Below are 20777 nucleotides of genomic sequence, written 5' to 3'. Positions count from 1 at the left end.
AATGCAGATTTCAGATCCTGATTTAATCGTCAAATAACAGATTTGATTTGCTGTGATTAACTCCATCATTTGACTTTAGAAATCAAGGAAACACATCAAAGGAACCAATCTGACAACATGATGTTATATTAAAGATGCAGCATTCCTGGTTTTCCAAACCAATACCGGTACCTGGGGTGAGCGTATCGGCCGATCCTACTGCTGAGTGAATGAACCGTATATCTTGCCATGTGAGAGAAGGCATCAGGTTTGACAAAAACATTGTTTAAAAAAGGTCTGCATGTTCTTTGGCATGGTGCTTTTGAAATTGCGTATTTAAGTTTGTGGTGTTTAATCCACCAACTTTATCACCACCCCTCGTTGCAGACCTGTTTGTGTATCACGGTTGAAATGTTTCCAAATGGCAGACTTGGCTCGGTCCAACGTTCGCTCCGTGTTGCTCTGTGTTTGCTCATCACTAGCAGCTGTGTGTGTTCTGCGTGATGACGCACCCAGCGTTGCAAACATACAATTGAAGTGACCAGATCGCTGTAGCTGCATTGCTGTGGGTGATATTTACTGTGACTTGTTCTTGATGACGGAAAACAAAAACGAACCTAACCTATGAGGAGCTGCTGACTGGCTCTTAGCTGAAGCGTCGTCCTCATGGATCCAACGAATTAACACTTCTATGATTGTACAGCATTTATTAATTTTGTGCTCTTCAACAAGATATGAAATTTACTGTTGCACCCTTACAGTGAACTTGCACATCAATGGCTTCATATAATTGCCACAACGCAGTGATCAACAGCGAATTATGACCTCCACGACGACGGTCATAAACTGTATGTGTCCGCCGCGGCAATTAGCACACCTGCTGAGCGGTTACCTGTGACTCCGTTTAACCCTGAGGCCACCTACGGTTACTCTCAGATAATACAATAAACAAAAAAAATAAACACATAAATCCCAAAAATACGGCTCTAATAATACTAATTAAAAAAGGAAATGAGGCATCAATTATCCGATAGTCGTTCCATCTAATTAGTCAATGTTGGAGCCAATATGCGACTCTGGATTGGTGGATCTCTACTACAGAGTCCCTCCTTTTGTGCACAAACTTGCCATCTAAATCTGATTTTGTTTCCTAAAATAAAGAACACCACCTCAAACCCTGATCTTAACCAAGAGATGATGAAATGCAGGATTTCTGCCATTGAACTTTATGTAATACTGAAACATTTCTAAGGTTGCGGGACAGTCAGCGTCGTTATCCACAATTAGAGAAAACATGGAACGGTAGAGAACCTTCCCAGCAGGAGTGCCTGCCAGACTTTCTCCTACTACTCCTCCAGGATGTCACATAAGAACCCAGAGCAACGCTGCAGGCCTCACTTGCTTCAGTGAAGGTCAGAGGTCATATTTCAACAATAGCAAAAGAGGGAGTTTCAGGGTGAAAGCCACTGTTGACCAAAAATAACATAAAAGCCCATCTCACATCTCCCAAAACTAAGGCAGCACAAATATGTTGTCATTGTAAATGTCTGTTGGCTAATATATTCCAAGTGCTATGAACCTGCATTTTATTTGCTTATGTAATATTTACACAGTTGGTCAGAGACTCACGGCAGCAGATGCTCAAATAACTTTGCCCAAAATGCTTAAGGTCACAGAGCACAGGAAGCACAGAAAATGTGCATTAATTGCACCTGATATTGTCATTGCAGTTTTTAACATTATCACACTGTAAGATTTTCTGATATTGTGCAGTTTTAGCCAAAACCCATCTTGATGATCCCCAGAACTTTAAGGGATCTATTCTTTGGACTGATGTGACTAAAGTGGAACTAGTTGGAAGCTCTGCGTTGTATTACATCTGGCGTAACATTTCAGAAAGTGAGCGTCTTACCGATAGTAGTGGTAGCATTTCTTAAACAGAGGTTTAAGCACACTTGTGCCATGCAGAAGGACTGTGATTAAAAACACACCAGCAAGACCACTGTTGCACGACTAAAAACTAAAACAAATTGAAGGTTTTGGAGTGGCCTAGTCAAAGTCCAGGCTTGAAGCCCCAGTGTGTAAGATTTTCACACTGGGACATCATCTAGTGGCGCCCTAAATAATTTACAAACGATCTCGCCGTTAAGCACGTAATAACTACTACAGAAGCCACGGAGTGTTATAAATGTGACAATGTCAACATGTCCTCCATATATTAGCTACTGCTAAAAGCTAAAAGCTAGTAGCTACGATTATCATTTGATTTTTGGCACTGTTGACAAGTCTGTTCTTTTTGAAGAGCAGACTTGTCATTTCTGAATATGAAGTCGCTTATTTTCCCTAAAAAATCCCTAAAAAAGCGACTATAAACACGAATAAAGAGACCCGGTCACACTGCTACGCTACGGACAAGAGAGAACCGGCTGATATCCCTCCGCCCCTCCGTGTACACACTCACACACACACTCCCTGAGAGGCAAGACGAACAAACGAGCCGTCTCTGCCTAGAGGACAGAGTAGCTGCCCTGTTTCTAACATCCATCCATTCTTACTCGCTTTATCCCTCATGGGGTCGCGAGTGGCGGGGTTCACCCTGGACAGGTCACCAGTCTGTTGCAGTGCTTCTAACATAACACCAAAACTTCATATTTATATTGAATTAACTTACCTGTCCAGCAGTAAGCTGTAACCTCCGCATCAGTTTTGAGTCCGTGCTGCCTCACGGTAATAATAGCTGCGCCCATTTAGACTCCTGTTTTCTCCCGGTTATTACTACTTTTTCTTTTCTTGGATACTTTCTCCTCCATCTTGCTGGGCAAAGAGTATGGATGGTCCTCCTTTTCAGCAGAAAACGGCAAATAGAAAGATCTACGGTCGTCTTTGCTTGTTAATACTCCTCCACTGACAGCACGTCTTCACATAGAAGACAGAGAGGGGAAAACGCGTACGGCTGACAAGTTTGTCCCGTTTCGGCTGCTGAAATCAGAAATAGCGACACAACATGGCGCCTCCCAGTGGCTGCACCGACATCTATGTATTTATAAACTACTAATTCTAAGTTATGAGACCACTTTCATTTTTGATGTGATGTTATTAGACTTTGCCAGAATATGTATTTATAAAAGCAATACTTGATTTTTGCTAATTAAAAGCCAGATTAGTTACACACTGGTCCCTTTAAACCAGACGTATCCAAAGTGTGGCCCGGGGGTCATTTGCGGCCCCTGTGCTGATTTAATGCGGCCCTCCGACTGCATTTGGAGAAACATTTAGCCACACAGCACATTTTAAAGTTAAGATGTTACAATTGAAGGTTAAATATAACACGAAACATGTGTCTTTTAATAATCACATTTTACATGCTCTTTAATTTCATAGTAAATAGGTACATCTAACCAATCTATTTTGCTTAAATGCAGATTTTGGTGCATTAAAAGCTGATTGGATGTCATTTATTAAAATTGGCAAAGTACAGAAAGTCTAATTTAGTTTATTTAAATGTTCATATTCTGTAGAGCAGGTAAAACAAAAAAGCAGCAATTGTTTGCTTGTTATTTTATTTGGACACCCCTGTTTTAAACCCAAGTCGGATACTGTGGCACGACTTTAAGCTGAACATTCATGCTTGAAAACCCCCCAATGTGACTGAAGAGTGGGTCAACATTCCTCCACAGGGTGTAAAACACTCACACCCAGTTATCACAAACACTTGATTTCAGTCATAGCCGCCAACATAGTCATCTTGCACCTGGAAGGTTGTGGGTTCGATTCCAACTTCCCCTTGTCACATGTCGATGTTTCCCAATCTGCGTATCGGTGTACAAATGTACGAGTGTGATTGGGTGAATGTGGCTCTAGTGTACAGCACTTTGGGGGGTCAGTATGAGTGGAAAAGTTTAGTCCCTTTAACATTTACCGAGGCTGATGCAACCATTTGTTAAGTTTATGGGGCGAATACTTTGTGTGGTTTTGATTCTGTAGTAAAAATGATGTCAAACACTAATAATTGGTTTGTGTCTCAGGTCAATGGTCAGAACGTCGTGAAGGTTGGCCATCGGCAGGTCGTCAATATGATCCGGCAGGGCGGCAACAGCCTCATGGTGAAGGTGGTCATGGTAACCCGCAACCCTGACATGGAGGAGGGCGCCAGGAAGAAAAGTAAGCGTCGCCGTAATCACTCGCAACAGCTGAAGCTTCGCGTTGAGCAGCTTGACTGACCGCAGCCGCCGTCTCCCGTTCCCTGTCTTCCAGTCCCACAGCAGAGCAAGAAGCTGAGCACTCCAGCTATCGCTCTGCGGTCCAAATCAATGACTTCAGAGCTGGAGGAGATGGGTAAGACGCAGGCTTAAATTAGCTTCTTTTGGCAGATGAAAGCAGAGGGACGAAGGACCATATTGCTATGGAGATGCAGAGAAAGAAGGAGGGCGTTGTGCTGGTTAGAAACAGACTCAGGTACCAAGGAGCGATGGAGGCAGCGTGAAAGCAAGAGCGCAGGGCTTTCAAAGATTCTGAAAGTGTGAAGCGAACTTCAGCAGGGGATAAATTTAGACGATAGAGAGGAGAGACGGCAGTTATTTAGTAAGAAGAGTGGCGTCAGATGATGGTCTCAATGCGTTTCACTGTTTTTTCAGAGGTTCCACACTGTCACTACCAGCACCCCCACTACAGGTAACCCCAGCCAGAAAAGTGTCGCCATCCACCGTTGTGATCCCCCTCTCACTGCCCGCCTCTCTTACCTTTAAACCTCCTGCACCCCCTACTCCTCCCTGGTCCTCCCCCAGCAGAGGACCACCGAACCGCCCCTCTGCTCAACACAAACACTGTCAGAGAACGGGTGTCACCCGAGGAGAGGTGCCTTTTTTTTGGCTTCCTTATGTTGAACAGTTTTGTTAATTCCTCTGGAAGAAAGCCCACCAAGAATAAAATTATTGAGATGAGTAATTTAACTTTGCTCCTGGTCTGTTCCTATGGTAACAGCATTATGTGCGGCTAAGCCATCTCTATTTGAGGCAAAATTGTGGGAGGAGAGTGCAAAGCGAGGGTCAACGCCCCCACTCGCAGATCACAATGTTTGCCAGGGTTTTAATTGCGGATGGCTTAAATCTTCTGGTGTTTACCGCTTCTGCTGGGCGGTTCTGAGCATGCTCAGTGAGCACCTGCTGGGGAATAAAAGACAATGACAGATAGAGCTGCTAGGGTCCGTCAGATGGCCATTCTCAACTGCTAACAACCAAATTAAAACTTAAAGGGATAATTGAAGATTTTTTCAAAGTGAGGTTAAAAGGTAGTGAGCCGTTAATATCTTACCTGCAGCGGATAACTCTCTTGGCATCTTGATTCAGTATAAATCCAGATTAGTGGAGCCAAAAGTAAGATAACTACAATCTAAACTATGTTTTATGAACTTTTGATCTGTCCTCACGTTTAAATTGAAATTTTGTTTCTGTTGTTGCTTTCATCGTTACCCTTAAATGTTGGAGATAATCAAACTAATTTCAAAATAAGACAGAGATAACCCAAGTGAATAAAACATTTTTTTTTTCAAATTACAATTTAATTTATTAACAAACAAAAAGCTGTCCAAAACCAACTTTGCCTTATGTGAAAAAGCGATTATCTCGTTTTTCCACGCTTGACAGAAACCACTGCAATCAAGCATTTGCAAGACCGGAGTGTTTTCCATCATGGTGTAGGGACTTTGAGCCACTCTTCTTTGCAGAATTGTTTTAATTCTGCTACATTTGAGAGATTTTCAAGCATAAACAGCCTGTTTTAAGGTCATGCACAAGCATGTGAATCAGACGAGATGTTTGTTTCTTTGAGCCATTCACACATGTGGACTAACTGCTGTGCCTTGGATCGTTGCACTACTGCAAAAACCCCAAGCAGGGTTGCCAGATCTGACACAAGGTGAAACATAAAACCAGCCCAAATCTCAACCTCTCTTGAAACTCATGTTAAAAACGTAAAACTATTATAAGAGTGCGCTACAAGCACCCAAATCCTCTAAAACAAAGCAAACATGTTACAGACAGGCTCCAGTCAAGCAGCCAAACAACCAAATAAATAAGGCTGTTTTAATATTAATAAAATATATTGAGTTTAGTTTATTTAGTTAGAGTATAAAAATAAAACATCAATCTCACGTGAACCACTTGCTGCTTTTCACACCGCTGTACCATTCAGACAGTGACTGAATGGAAACTTCTGACATGTTTCGCTCTATTCACGTGTTTTAAACAGAGCATCATTATTAGTGCAGCTACTCCAGGTCCCATGCTAAAAATTAGCAGCTCCTGTGTTAATAACCACCCAATGCAGGTGGTTAAAATGTCATGAAGTAGTGTTTGCAATAACTGCTAGGAGTTTTTTTTTTTTTTAAGTTGAAGTTTTAAGGTGGTAGAAGTCTGCTTTGGGGCCAACTAAAGTAAAATTATACTAAATGAAGATGCCAGGAAACTTATATTCTGCAGGTAAGATAACATAAGCCCCCTTAAAAATTCTGAACTGGCCCTTTAAGATGAACCTTTTGCCTAATTGTTTTCCACAGCTCCTCCTCTTACCTGCCTTCTCTTGGTGTTTTGACCTCACCTGATCTGCACAAAGCATGAACACCCAGTCTGGCCCACTGGCACAGGTTTCCTGAACCCCACCAACCCTCTATTCTGATGTCACCATCCTCACTATAAACTCCGGGAACATTTTCAGTTAAATTATTCCTGGATTCAGTCCAAAGTCCTACTCAGGATTTTCTGACAAATAGTTGATTTTGCTTCTGGTGAGCCAGACCTTCTTATAGTCTCCTAAATTGGTCTTTGTCAATAGTTGTTCCATCTTTTTCAGAGTCTATATTTGGACTTTAGCTGCATTTGCACTAATTATCAGTTCCTTCTACCTGAACATGAGAATTAAATGTTTAGAAACCTAAAGCTTTAATGGGAATTAAACTGGAAATATGTATTCTCATACACTGAATGATGATCAGCTGTCTGGATTCAGCTTGATTAGTTAAAACAAACACTGCTTCTACCATCACATTACAGGGATTTAGAAAACTAAATTTAACTGCATTGTATTAACTGTGAAGGGCACATAATTGATTAGATTAGTGTTCCCTGTGGTAAATTAAACATTTACTATGGCAGATTTAACATCCAGAGTCAAATCTAAAGCACCAGCAGGAGGAAAAAATCCAATGCAAATCAATAAAGTCTAAAGAGTAACTGAGCTAACTGGCTTTAATGTTTACTGGATAAAAAATGTGTGAAAAAGATCCACAGAAAGTATGTGATCATTATTTATTAAGATCACTATAACATATAAAAAATACAAAGAAAAGAGGGATAAATCAAATGTTGTTGTTTTTTTACATTATAACAACATTTATTTTTAAAAGCAATAGGATTTGGGGGAAAACTGATAATTATTTACAAAAAAGAAACAGAAGTAGCCAAGTTGTTTTCTAACATCATTATAAAACTAATGAATTGCTCATATTTATGTCAAAATGTAAAGAGTAATTTGCAAAAGTATTCCTAGCCCTTGTACTTCTACATTTTGTCATGCTGGGACCACAGGTTTGGATTTGTCGTGATTATGTGGCAGACTAACACAAAGCTGAGCATTAAACTAAAGTGGAAGGAAAAGATAACTGGCTGTCAGTTTTTATGTCTCTAACCATTCTTTTCAAAATAACTCCCGCTCAGATTGGAGGGATGGTGTCTGTCAACGTCGGGTTTAATGTTTTGCTTCTGATTCTCTGGACTTTGACTGGACCGTTTTACCATATGAAAACCATGAACACATCACTCTCTTCCCCTGCTGAAGGAAACCATTCCCATAGCATGATGCTGCCACCACCTTGTTCCACAGTGAGGATGGTGTTTTAAGGGTGGTGAGCAGAAGGCATTGTTACATTTTAGTCGTATCTGATTCAAGCATCATGTTCCACCTCGCTGCCAATTACAAACCAGACTTCTTATGGCTTGTTTGGATGAAGCTACGTCTACATGGATAAAAGTAATCATAATAAAGGGGCGATCAGAATAAAAACGGCTTGTAAACAAGCGAATCGGAATATTGTGATCGGATTAATTGGAACAAATTTGTAACCCGAATGAAACGGGTGGTTTATGCTGATTGATAATCCGATCAACACGCAGGTAAACGTTTGTCAGGGTCAAATTATTTTGAATGAGGAAAAGTGACCAGAGTGTGGATGTGCTTTTTTTTTTTTAAAATGTGATGTGTTTCCATGTTGGTGAGTGGTGGAAATAAGTCAGGGAGTAAAACTGTCTGTGCTCCCAAAATAACGTTTCTATTTGCAATATTAAAAGAGCCCAAAATTGTTATTTAATCAGCAACGTTTCAACCGTAATTAGAAGCTGGTGCAAGTCCAGCCTGGCCTGGCCCAAAAGACAAACTCCTATAATACGGCTTTATTTACTATTTTTTGTTGTTCAGCAAACACAGAAGTTCTTCTTTTGTGTTTTTAGGGACATTTGATAACTGCGCATGTCAGAGTGCTTCTATTCTGAATAAAGCCTGGTGCATATAAAGGCACATTATGATCAGATTAATTGATTGAGTGCCCATATAAACGGTACAATCTGATTATTTATTTGGTTTTTAATCCAATTACATTTCCATCCAATCGTGACATTTTGTGCATGTAAACATAGAGTTGTTCTGTAAGCAGATTGGCTGCTTCTCTCATTAATGCTCTCCTCGCCAGTTTAGGTGGACGTCCGTCTCTTGCTAGGTCTGCAGGAGGTCCGTCCTCTCTCCATGTTTAGGTGATGGATTGAACAGAACTCTGTCGGATGTTCAAAGCTTTGGATGTTGTTTTATTCGTTAATGTTCTCCAACAAACCTCTGAGGCCTTTAAAGAACAGCTGGATTTATACTGAAATTATGTGACAGACATGTGATCCGTCTTTTCCAGCTGTGAATTTCTTTGAGGGGTTCTGTTTTGTTTTTGTAAAACATTTCAACGGCTTCCGTCCACTTCACAACTGTGCTCTGCTTTGTCTTGGTCCATCACATAAAATCCTGTTTTTGGTTGGGAAAACTGGTTTAAAAGTCCTAAGGGTATGAATACTTTTGCATTGCAGTGTTTACACTGCAAAAACGGATCTAAAAATAAGTAAAATGTTCTTAAAATTAGTGTATTTATGCTTGATTTGAGCAGGTAAATAAGATTATCTGCCACTGGAATGAGTATTTTGACCCCTAAAATAAGATAATTAGATATCCTGCACTTGAAATAAGATGATGGAGATGAATTGTTCCTATTTTAAGTGCAAAATTCTTATTCCATTGGCAAATCATCTTATTTACTTGCTCAAATCAAGGACAAATACACAGATTTTAAGAACATTTTACTTATTTCTAGTTCAGTTTTTGTGGTGTAGGTTTAGAAATGCCTTAGTATTGCAGGTTCAACATTTACTGGAGCTAAACACTAAGATTTGTTGTTTTTTCCCCCATAAAGTATGAATATATGTTTGCATTAGTGAATTAAAATCCTCTAAAAAATAATGAAGCTGACTTTGTCTGACAGTGTGAGGCTGCATTGCTTGTTTCCTTCCTTGAATCAAGGTGAAAAGAGCAAACTGTGATGAAGCCACGTCAGCCTGCGGCCATATGCTGCTTCTGATGCTAATAACTTCATTTGGTTGTGACGCGTGTTCAACTTTCCCCCTCTGTGATTGGTGCAGTGTCCCACTTCCCATATAAGTCAAGCAGCAAGATAACAAGAACATTAATCCTGCACAGGGTGTCCAAACTGGCTGTAAGTTCATGGAAAATGTTGCTTCGGTATGTTTGGAGTAAACGAACGGCGATAGAACCTGCGGTTTATCGAAGCCGTCTCTGTCGTATTTACGCCAAACACCAGTCACACCCCTGAATGTGAGGGTCACCCTTAACTCCTCCTAATCACTCCTCTCTGCACCTCTCCATTTACTGGGTTAACCACTAACTGTGCCTCTCCTCTGTCTCCTGTGTCCTCGCTGCCCGCCGACGGGATCCTGACCGTTTGACAGTGGAGAGAGGTGGGAGTCGCCTCCATAATGGCGTGAAAGCGCAGCATATGTGTTAGCGGCCCGTTCACTGTACCATGAGTGTGCATGCTTTGGCTGCATGCTGCGGGGGTGTGAATGTGCGTTTTTCACGGGGTGACTCAGTTCGCCGAGCTCGGGGGAATATGATTAGTATGCACTGTAACAACGCGCCTTCACTCCTGCCAAAACTTAAGTCTCCTTTTGTCCTCCTTCCAGCTGCTACGCCTTGGAAAAAAAAGTCAGGTACGCTCGGCTGCTCTCCTGGTTAAAGACGCCGTTCTGTTTGACCAGCATGACTCGGCACTCTCACTGCTTTCTTCCTCTCTCCTGTTAGAGTTCGAATCCTCACAAGTTGCAGAGAAGAAGAGGACGGTGTATCAGATGGCTCTGAGTAAGGACGCTGCCATGCGTGCTGAGCGTCTCTCTCTTTGTTCCATCACACGTCCCGTCACCTTCTCCCACCTTTCTACCTGTTTTATTGCTGTCTCTTTCTCTGTTTCATCGTCGTGCGTCTCTTTCTCTCTCCCTGTCTCTCCGTTTGTCTCTTCACTCCTTCTTTCCCTCCCAGATAAACTCGATGAAATTCTTGCAGCGGCTCAGCAGACAATCAGCACCAACGAGGCGTCGGGGACACGGGGACACGGGCCAAAGAGGGACAGGGGGAGAAGTTTCTATGGCAATGAGGTTTGTATTGCGACATTAATTAGTCTCCGGGGGGAAAAATGAAATTGCTGCTCTTTGAGCAGTTTCAGTCAACTTGATTTTTGAGATTATTATACTGGATTGCACTTTTTCAGATGAAGTAGAGGAAAAAACTTTGGTCTGATCCCTGCAAACCAGTCTGCTGCTTAGGAGAGAGTTTTGCACACATTAATGAGGAGTTTTTACCTGGTTTATTGAAGGAAAAAATGGTCCAAATAAGCAGAGCTGCCATCTGAAACAATAGAAAGGATTTTAAACATCCTTAAAGAAGGTCAAAGATCAAAATAGAGTGTGACATCCACAGTAATTCCAGTGGTAAATTGTCGAACATCACTATAGATTTTCTCACTGGTCTCCTCACTTCCCAAAGCAAACCAGCTATTCTCACTCCAAGGCTTCTTCAGACAATTAATTCATACAAAACTTTTCCTTGTTGTCTGTAATTGTTGCCTGCATGAAGGTCTCAAGCAAAGCAGTTGTGGTTTTAAATTTTTACCTGTGTCCAAACAAAACGAGCAACTTGTAAAAATGAAAACAAACAGGTGGAACCAAACAAACCAACAAAAAAGGATTCAAAAAGCAAAATGCCTTAGAAATAGAAAATGCACCAAAAAAGTAATGGGCAGAAACTGAGATCAATGTTTAATAAACAAAATAGATAAAATCAGCTGATTCAAGAGAAGCCAAACTTGAACCATAACTTACTGCTAAACAGGAGAACAGACGTTCCAGGGGGTCGTAGAGATGCAGACATGGTTCTCTAAGAATCTGCTGTGTTTGGTGCCACGATCCTATAAAACCTGCTAACTGGCTGCTGAAAACCAGCACAGTTCATCTACAGATGATCAGAACACCAAAGGCACGTGCTGTTATTGAAACTTCAGGAGCTTTCCGCAGTCCATTAGTCCAGGTAGTTTTGGTGATAATTAAATCATTTGTCGGGATGAGAACGCATCTCAATCCAACTAAAGAAATGTGGAAACAAAAAATAAAAGCTTCTTCGTCTAATAAATAATATTGTTTTGTTATTAGTGAAGCCGGGGCCTCAAATAATTAAAGCTGCCATAAAAACCAGATTAATCAGGTTTATGGTGGCATATTTTCCCAATAAGATTAGAAAAAAAAAAATTAGAGATTAGAGAGTAATTAGAGATTCTAGAGTGAACATTGTTCTGGGAATAAAGTTTCTGTATTTTTTATTTCTTCTCTGTGAGTTTTCTTTACACTAATAAGTTTTAATCCCCCCCCCCCCCCCCCCCAACAACCCAAGAAGGTTAACTGGGCATAACCAATAAATGGATGGATGGTATTTGATTTCACTGGAGATGAGGTCATTGGTAAAACGGGCCAATCGTTGGCTTAAAACTGTCAGCTGGAAAAATTTGAAATGAATAAAAGTGTGGAAGTGCATTTTGTCGTGTATCGTTTCAGCCAAGCTACGGGGATCAGTCTGGGACGGGGATGATGGCGGGACTGGGACTTGGCTACGAGCGTGGACAGTACAGCTCGGCTCACGGCCCACAGCACGGTATGCTGCGGCAGAAATCCATCGGTGAGGCTGTCTGTTTTCTCCGTCTGCCCCTCGTCCGCCTGTCTGTCTGTCCTCTGGTCCAGTAAAGCTCCATGATGTTCTGACCTGTGTCTGCGACGGTGTCTTGTCTGTGGCCCAGAGTATGTACTTCACCTGTATCTGTATACTTTATGAATTTGTGGCCTAATTAAGTCACAGTTAGTTTGTGTGTACAGATTATTTATGGTTAGTCAGCATTTAATGCGCAGCTTCAGAGGGATTTCAGTTTGAACAATCAGGAAGTCACTCATATCAATGATAAAAGCAGCAGGTTGCAGACATAAGTTAGACAGTCAGCAGCAGTAAAATACTTTTTTAGGGCTTTTCACATTTCTTTAGCAGCGCTGCGTCCTCCTATCTTCCCGGAACATGAAAATGAATCCATGTGATGTTTTAAATCCTGGGAACAGTAGATAAAAAAGAAAAGCAACATCATAGATCAGGCACTATTTACACAATAGAAAATAAGATGAACACGAATGACTCCCTTATAAAACTGTATTGCAAGTGTATGAATAACTGAAATAATTTGGTTAAAATTCTAAAAAAAGAAAATGAGTTTGAGTTGTGGTGTAAAGGTGCTCTGAAATGTCACAATAACAGTTTTATTCCTTTATTCTCCAAACTGAGATCACTAGTTGTGACTATTTGTCAGTCAGAAGTAAGATGCTAACTACTCATATCTGGCTCACATAACCACCCTGAAATGTAATGTACTTACCAAAGATTTTACACACAAGGTTCCTTGCAAAAGTATCCCCTGTCCCTTGAACTTTTCACTGTATTTTAATGCGATTTTATGCGATAGACCATCACAATGCATAGCTGTAATCTGGACAAAAATAGTAGTTTATTTTTGAGATATTAATGTAACAAGTGTGGCCTGCATTTGTATTTAGACCCCTATAGTCCATAATTTGAAGAGCAACCCTTTGCTACAGTTACAGTCACTTTTGGGGTATGTCTCTACTTTGCACGTCTAGGCACAAGATGTTTTACCCACTCGTCTTTCCAAAATAGCTGAACCTCAATCAGATTGGGTGGAGAGCATCTGTGAACATTCATTTTCAGGTTTTGCTATCAATATTAAGTGTTTTAGCCATGAACTTTGGCAGGGCTATTGTAAATGTGTGTAAATGGGATTCTGTAGTAAATTTTTCTCAACAATCACTTTCTTCTCACCACTTCTCCTCAAATGCCAAATTTGTGGAGTCTTTGACTGGTATGTGTCCTTTCAACAGATTCTACCACCTGAGCTGTGGATCTCTGTTGCTCCTCCAGAGTTACCATGGGCCTCTTGGCTGCTTCTCTGATTAATGCTGTCCATGCTAGGCCTTGTCATTTAGGTGGTCGTCCGTGTATTGGGAGGTTTGCAGGTGTGCCAAACTCTTTCCATTTTCGGATAACTGGTTTGAACAGGGCGTTGTGAGGTGTACAACTCGTCTCTTGTTTCTAAAGATTTCTCCCTGACCTAACCTGGGTTCTTCATGATGCTGCTTGTATACTGATGCTCTCTAAAAAGCCTTCAATGCAATCTGTTTAATTACTTTTTGTTGTGAATACGTGGGACTAATTGATTTACACACAAATGGAGGAACTGAGGACAGACTTTCTTGGGCAGGCAGATTCAGACAGACACTCACAACTTATCCATAAACAGTTCATGCTTGTTTCGGTTTGTTGAAAGCCATCACTTGTTAACTTTTGTGGATTGTTGTTTTTGAATCCTGTACTCCAGGTGTGCCTGAGGAAGAGAAGCAGTTCTTGCATCCACCTGCCATGAAGTTCGCGCGGAGTCTGTCAGTGCCTGGTCCAGACGACATTCCTCCACCTCCTACCACCGCTCCCCCGGAACCTCCATTCTCCTCGGCTCCGCTGCTTGGTTGGAGAACGAAGTCGTCCCAGCAGCCTTCTGTCTCCGTGTCCCAGTCAACGTCCAGCTCTGCGCACTACCAGCCCTTCTCTCAGTCAGGGCATCTAAGCCAGGGTGGCAGGGAGAGGGCTGGTGGTCCCAACACAGGCCCTGCTGGTGGAGCAGTAGACCACGCGACACCTTATGTACACGCATCTGCACATACAGCTCAAAGCAGGACTGCATCGCGAAAGGTTGCCTATACTGGGGAGCCTGTTGGAGCTGGGATGGGGGCCGGCACAGGGGCTAAATCAGCGGGCCTGAGGAGAGGCTACAGCACAGCCGTGCCCCCGTCCAGCATTGCTACTGTAATGCCCCAGCAACAACAGACCACCCAGAGTCAACCCCAGCGGGCAGACCGCAGTGCAGCCGGGGCTGGTGGCTCTAAAGGAGGGGCCAGGAGAGGCAAAGGACCTCTGGTAAAGCAATCTAAGATAGAGGAGCTGCGCTTAGGCCAGGGAAGCCTAGGGAGCAAAGACTCTGTGGAGAAAAGCTCCATTCCTATCCCCACCATCATTGTCAAGGCTCCCTCAACCAGCAGCAGTGGACGGAGCAGCCAGGGCAGCAGCGTGGAGGCTGATGTCCCTGCATCAGGGGAGACAAGTGATACGAAAACACCTCATGGCCCTCCTCCGTCCACTCCTGCCCCACAGCCGCCTGCTCCGCCGTCCATTCCAGCACCACCACCCCCATCTTTGCCTTCTGTTCGAGCCCAGGATAATCTGGACTTCACCAGCCAGTTTGGGGCCGCCATCGTTGGTGCGGCTCGCCGAGACAGGGAGAGATTTCTCGAAGCTCGTCGAAAGAGTGCCTCCTTGTTCATGTCTGCTGAGGAGGACCTGAGTCTTGGGATGAGTGAAGCATTAGGAGGAGCATCAAGGACTCAGGTGTCTCAGCAGCAGCTAAACACTCAGCCTGAAAGTTCATCAACACGACTGCGCCCTTCCAAGTCTATTGATGAGGGCATGTTCTCTGCAGACACCTTTATCCAACACACCCGGAGTATGCCTCCAGCCTTCGGCCTACCGGAGTACTCCTCTACGGCCCTGGACTATCAGCCCAAATCTGTGCCTGCTGATCTGTACACCACAGCAGGCAGACAGCCAGCCCCCTCTTCCAACACCACCTTTATTCATCCTCTCACTGGGAAGGCGCTTGACCCCACGTCACCTCTAGGCCTCGCCCTGGCTGCCAGGGAACGTGCTCTGAGGGATGACAGCAGGTTAAGGAGGGGAACGGAGAACCTCTTAACCCGCCAGATGTCAAATGTGGTGTTCTCTTCGTCCACCGTCAACACTCAGCCAGTATCATCCATGACACAGTCTTCAAGCTCCTACTTGGTCACCTCCTCTTCTCTGGCAGCTACCACGCCCACAGTCGGTCGGCCACCCTCACCCAGAATCCTCAGGGGAGTCGGGAGTACATGGGGGGAGGAAGGTGGGGAGCGGGAGCGTGAAGGGGGAGGAGCTCGTGAGGGTCTTAGAGTCCGGTTCTCTGAGGACAAAACGGTACACACACACCACTATCAGTCCCAGCCATATCAGCCATCTTACAAGGAGCGGGAGAGGTCGCGGGAACGGGAGAGGGACCATTCGAGAGAGAGGGAGAGGGACAAGGAGAGAGAAGGTTACATGAGGAGGGCAGATCAGGCTGCTGAAAGTTCAGGCCAGCAGCCCCGCAGACCCTCTTTTCTCAGGATGGAAAGTCAAGCTGATGCCTATATCCGGTCCCTCACACCGTCTTCTCCACCAGCCAATACCCAACAGGCAGTGAACACTTCTGGAAGCACAGGGACAGGTCTGATGGTTCTTCCTCCTCCTGCTCCCTCAGTTGATGCAGACGATGAATTTGTCTATGCAGACCCCCTTCCACCCCCTTTAGAGTTTGCAAACAGCTTCGACCGGGGGATATCAGGATACTCTCAACACGGGATTCTTTCCAACAGCTTGATCCACCGGCAACAGCAAGTCCCTCCCCCACCGCCTCCTCCACCACCTCCTCCACCACCACCACCCCCGCCTCCTCCTCAAAAGGAACATTATATAGGTGGCTTTCCTGCTCACACACCTCTACCCTCTCCTCAGGCAGGGGACTCCACTGCTTCCAGCCTCACATCATACGACAGTGAGGTGGCAAATCTGACTCAGTCTGCTCCTTCCCCTTCCCAGACATCACCAAATCCTCCACCCCCTGCTTCACCCTCAACTCTTCAGCCAACCATGGGTCCTCCTCCTCCCCCCGCAGTCTCACCTCCACCTCCTCCTGGATCCGGTTCCTACCACAGACCCTTTTCAGTGTCTCACCACCTTTACAACAGCACTCACACATCCGGGCGATCTTCACCAACGCCTCCCCAGCATGCAGTTGCACCTCCCCCAGCTTACCGGGGCCCCCCGGCTTCCTCTTGCAGTGTTGCCACTTCTGTCCCCCACAGGGGCACTACCTCTCATGCCATGACCGCTAGCTGTACTGCCACAACCACCACAACAAGCATCTCCACTCAGCTCCATCAGGAGCGAACACGTCCGGCTCATTTAACATACTCCACCACCATCACAGGAAGGACAGGTGAGCATCATCGTTCTCATCCCACTGCCAAAAAAGGAGAGTCCCAGGAGACAGTTGTGGACTCTGGGATTGAGGAACTCGATAGTCGCAGTAGCAGTGACCACCATCTGGACAGCATTTTGGGTCTGAGTGGGGCTGGCGTTCGAGGGGAAAGGCTGGAACGAGGAGAGAGAGCTGGAGGTCCAGGCCGCATGGGAGGTGGTTTAGGAGAAACAGAACGAGGAGGAGGGGACTTTCTGGAGTCGTACATGAGCTACCTTGATGGGCAAACCTTTGAGATGCAGAATGCAACTGCAACAGCTTCCACCTACCCAAAAACCAGCAGGTTCAGAGACGGCAGTCATGCTGGCGACTCACATCGACAGACCAGCACCGCTCCTGCATCCTACCACTCCCACAGGCAAAGAGATGGCCAGGTAGAGGACGAGGTAGAGGAGGGACTGGGAGATGACGAAGGTGGTCAAGACGGGTACGGGGGGGAGGGACATGCAGAATATCGGCCGTCCCACATCACCGTACTTTGAGCGACCGCGCACTCCTGAAATGAGGCCTCTCTGGGGCGACAGCCAGATGAGCGGCGATGGGGGAAGCCAGTCAGGTTCGCTTTTAGAAGGAAAGAAGATTTATCCTCCTGCATCTAGTATGAAGCCCAGCATTATTAATGAGCTGAGCAGCAAACTGCAGCAAAGAAGTAAGACAGCTGGAGCAGCCATAGACCTCTGAGCAGACACAGGTTGGTGGAAACTTCATCGTGTTATCAGCCATCAACATCATTTCCATCAACGTGTTTTAAGCACATTTTGAAGTATTGCATTAGATAAATGAACGCTGCAAAATTTGGAATAACTTAGATATTAGTTAATAAGTTTTTACGCTCAAGGAAGATTTTGGCTCGTGAGAAAAAGAGTTCATGCACAAAACAGGAGATGGAAACACATTTTCTGAATACGTTGTGACGTAGCGAACATTCGCCTCACATGACTGATCGACTGATTCTGCTGTCAGCGTCTTGCCAGACATTTTTAATTTAGCTTTTTTTGTTTTGTTTTTTGTAAATTCATTAAAAAAAATTGCATGACAATCAGATGGAAACATGGCCATTGTTGGCATTTCTGCTGCTTTTTCATAAGCCCAAATTTTTTAGAGATTTTCTGATTTTGGGGTTTTGATCTGATTCCGATAGGTGTAATTTGATATCTTTAGTTAAAAGCTTTACCTTCTAGAAAACCTGTCAAAATCAGGCTATGACATCTGGATCGGTGGCCTCAACCTAACATCAAGCCCAAGAATGACGTCAGTTTTGGGTCTAATACCCCAAATGTTGCCTTGGCCTAACTCTAGCCATTCCATGATTATCATTTTATCCCTCCATTTAGTAAATATACACTTTCATACCCATGTACTTTTGGTTCTGATCCTCATTATGTAACAATATGACTCTAAACTTGCTTGTGGTAGAGTTTAGTTCTTGGACTCCTAAAACTGCATTTGATATGAAGTAAAAGATGAGCTGCATTTAGAATTACTTTAAATGAACGATTCTATCATTTAGGTGAGTGTTTGGCAGAAATGGTCACTGCACTTTCTGCCTTTTCTCTGATTTTTCTCCATATTTTCTCTTTGAAGGAGGAGCAGGTTTGTTGTCTCAGTAGAACATTTTAACCTGACTCTGACTGAAACAATGAAAGCATGCAGCACAGTGGATGAGTCTTCTGTCGTTCTTTGGTTTCACTGAGTCAGAATGTCTTGCTATATTTCAAAGTCCCAATTTCCTGACAGACTTTAAAGGTTTGAGCTCACACTGTACGATATGCTTTATTGGTCAGGAAGAAGGACTGGATGGGATTGAAGAACTTGGAAAAGTAAACTACTCATAAAGAGCACTTCAAAAGATGTTGAGGGTTGTCCAAACACTGGAAGTCCAGTTTTAGTGGAATTATATTCTTATTTGATCACATTTATATTAGAAAACATTGATACAATATTGTTAGACAATATTTTATGTTCAAATTTAATCTACAATCAATATTGAAAGTTGTGCTTGATTTTGACATTTGATTGAACCAACAATTGTATTAATCTGTTTTAAAAGTCTTGACAAATCATCGCCACCTTTTCTATATCCATCCATCCATCCATCCATCCATCCATCCTCTTACTCGCTTTATCCCTCATGGGGTCACGAGGGGTGCTGGTGCCTATCTAACTTTTCTATATTTCTTTAAATATTTTTTTTCTTGGGATAAGGGACACAGAGTTAGTCTCCTTCATCTAGCAGGGTATTGCAAACTGCACAGTAGCTCTAATGCCTTGCTGCAGGACTGTTAATTGGTCTCTCTAAATTGTATAAGTATTACTGTGCATTCCTTGTTGTCTATCCTGTAAAGGACTGGTAACCTGTCCAAGGTGTGCTCTGCCTCTCACCCAGTAATCGCTGGAGATTAGGCACCTTGTAAGGATGAGTGGGTATAGAAAATGGATGGATGGATCTTCTGTGTTGTAACCACCTGAGACTTAAAACATTTTTAGAACACAATAGCTAGATTGTTCATGCTCGTAAACCTACAGCATTTGCATCAAATTTAGGAAAAATATTAACATCTGCTATCTTAATTCAGAGGTGTTCAATCAAGTGTGCGGTAGTCAATTCTAGTTCTCATCGGCTTTAATAGAAATACCATTTTGGGTTGAAGGTATGGACATTTACATTACAGTTCAATAAGACGAGTCAGTTCAGGTATTGCTTCACTCTATTGAGAAGCCATAAAAATAAAATCCTGGATAAAACCTAAAGCTGAGTCTGGAGGCATGACAATAATCAGACTGCCAAGTGTTGTGTAATAATCTTTTTGCTGCCTTCTCCTCCCATGACTGGATGGACACGCGGTTCCCACACCAGCTGAGCATATCTCTGAAGCTCCTGTACTGGGAGGTTCCTCGTCCTGTAATACGCTGTCACATCACACCACACACTCTGTTGAAGGTTGTGAAGGTTTAAAGACCTAAAGTGTGTGGTCCTCTTCAAGACCTGGAGCATTATGTCCCTGAAATTAGTAACTCTCAAGTTGTGATAATGTTCTCTGGGTGGTTCATGTTCTTTTTACAGAATTGCAAAAGCATTAAGAGTACAAGAGGTTGAATATACAGCGTACTCCTTTCTTAAAGCCTCAGAAATAGCTGAATAACTGTCACACATCTCTAAAGGGAAGAGTCTCTGTGAATGGTCTGAACTATTGCTGCCCAAATAAGCTTCAGTTTTAGCCGGATTTTTAATCAAGTTAACCAATTCCTGAATCTTTTAACCATGTGCATTGATAATGAAACTATTCCCATCATTCTGCTCATCTGGAGCAAGCGGAGGAAACTACCAACAGCAGCCTTCTTCCTCTCTATGTCTGCAGAGTTTATTACGTGTGCAGCTTTATCTGTGAGGGATTCTGACTCCATCATCCTTGCTGACGTTACAAAAACCTCATGAAACAATCAACAGCACACAATCCAACAAACATATATTGCAAACATTTCTATGTGCGTGTAAAAGCAGGCGCACGGGTTGATGACTCAACCGGTGGTGTGATGACACAATATATTTTAAGGGTTAAAATATCACTCCTTCCTTCGAGGAAATATTAGCGATTTAGCGCTATGATTCACCCACCAACCCTTTGACAGAGTGGGCTGGAATATAAGATTAACTGGGAGACTTAAATCTGGCAGCAAACCATGCAAAACAAAATAAAATACATAACGCTGCTAAGGTAAATCCAGTTGCAAACAGCGTTTTTATGCAAAACATCGCATCTGGATACAGAAGTGCAGCAAATTAGGATTAGACAAATTATGGTCTACACAAAACAATCTAGAGTGAGTCAAAGCAACTGGATATCTTCCTATGAGCTAAAGTTAATTATCACTAGCAAAGGAGACATGATTGGAGTTATTAATTTTGACAAACGTCTAAAACATTGAGCTCTAGGAA

General features: G+C 43.3%; 1 protein-coding gene across 5 annotated transcripts in view; it reads left to right on the top strand.

Moving 5' to 3' along the window:
- The window catches only part of LOC105932807 (SH3 and multiple ankyrin repeat domains protein 1), a gene marked incomplete at its 5' end in the record, with an annotated part of 55738 nt that extends 38245 nt beyond the window's left edge, over positions 1-17493 (top strand). Inside the window, 8 exon segments of one of the 5 annotated variants that reach the window (XM_036133895.1) lie at positions 4005-4140; positions 4234-4314; positions 10029-10037; positions 10263-10289; positions 10381-10437; positions 10639-10730; positions 12180-12300; positions 14057-17493. In XM_036133895.1, the coding sequence (XP_035989788.1) occupies positions 4005-4140; positions 4234-4314; positions 10029-10037; positions 10263-10289; positions 10381-10437; positions 10639-10730; positions 12180-12300; positions 14057-17322 (3789 nt within the window). 5 annotated transcript variants of the gene reach the window in all.
- Positions 17494-20777: the final 3284 nt, after the last annotated feature.

Source organism: Fundulus heteroclitus, unplaced genomic scaffold, assembly GCF_011125445.2.
Source record: "Fundulus heteroclitus isolate FHET01 unplaced genomic scaffold, MU-UCD_Fhet_4.1 scaffold_698, whole genome shotgun sequence".
In the NCBI taxonomy this organism is placed as follows: Eukaryota; Metazoa; Chordata; class Actinopteri; order Cyprinodontiformes; family Fundulidae; genus Fundulus; species Fundulus heteroclitus.
This window is presented reverse-complemented; position numbering and strand designations above follow the sequence as displayed.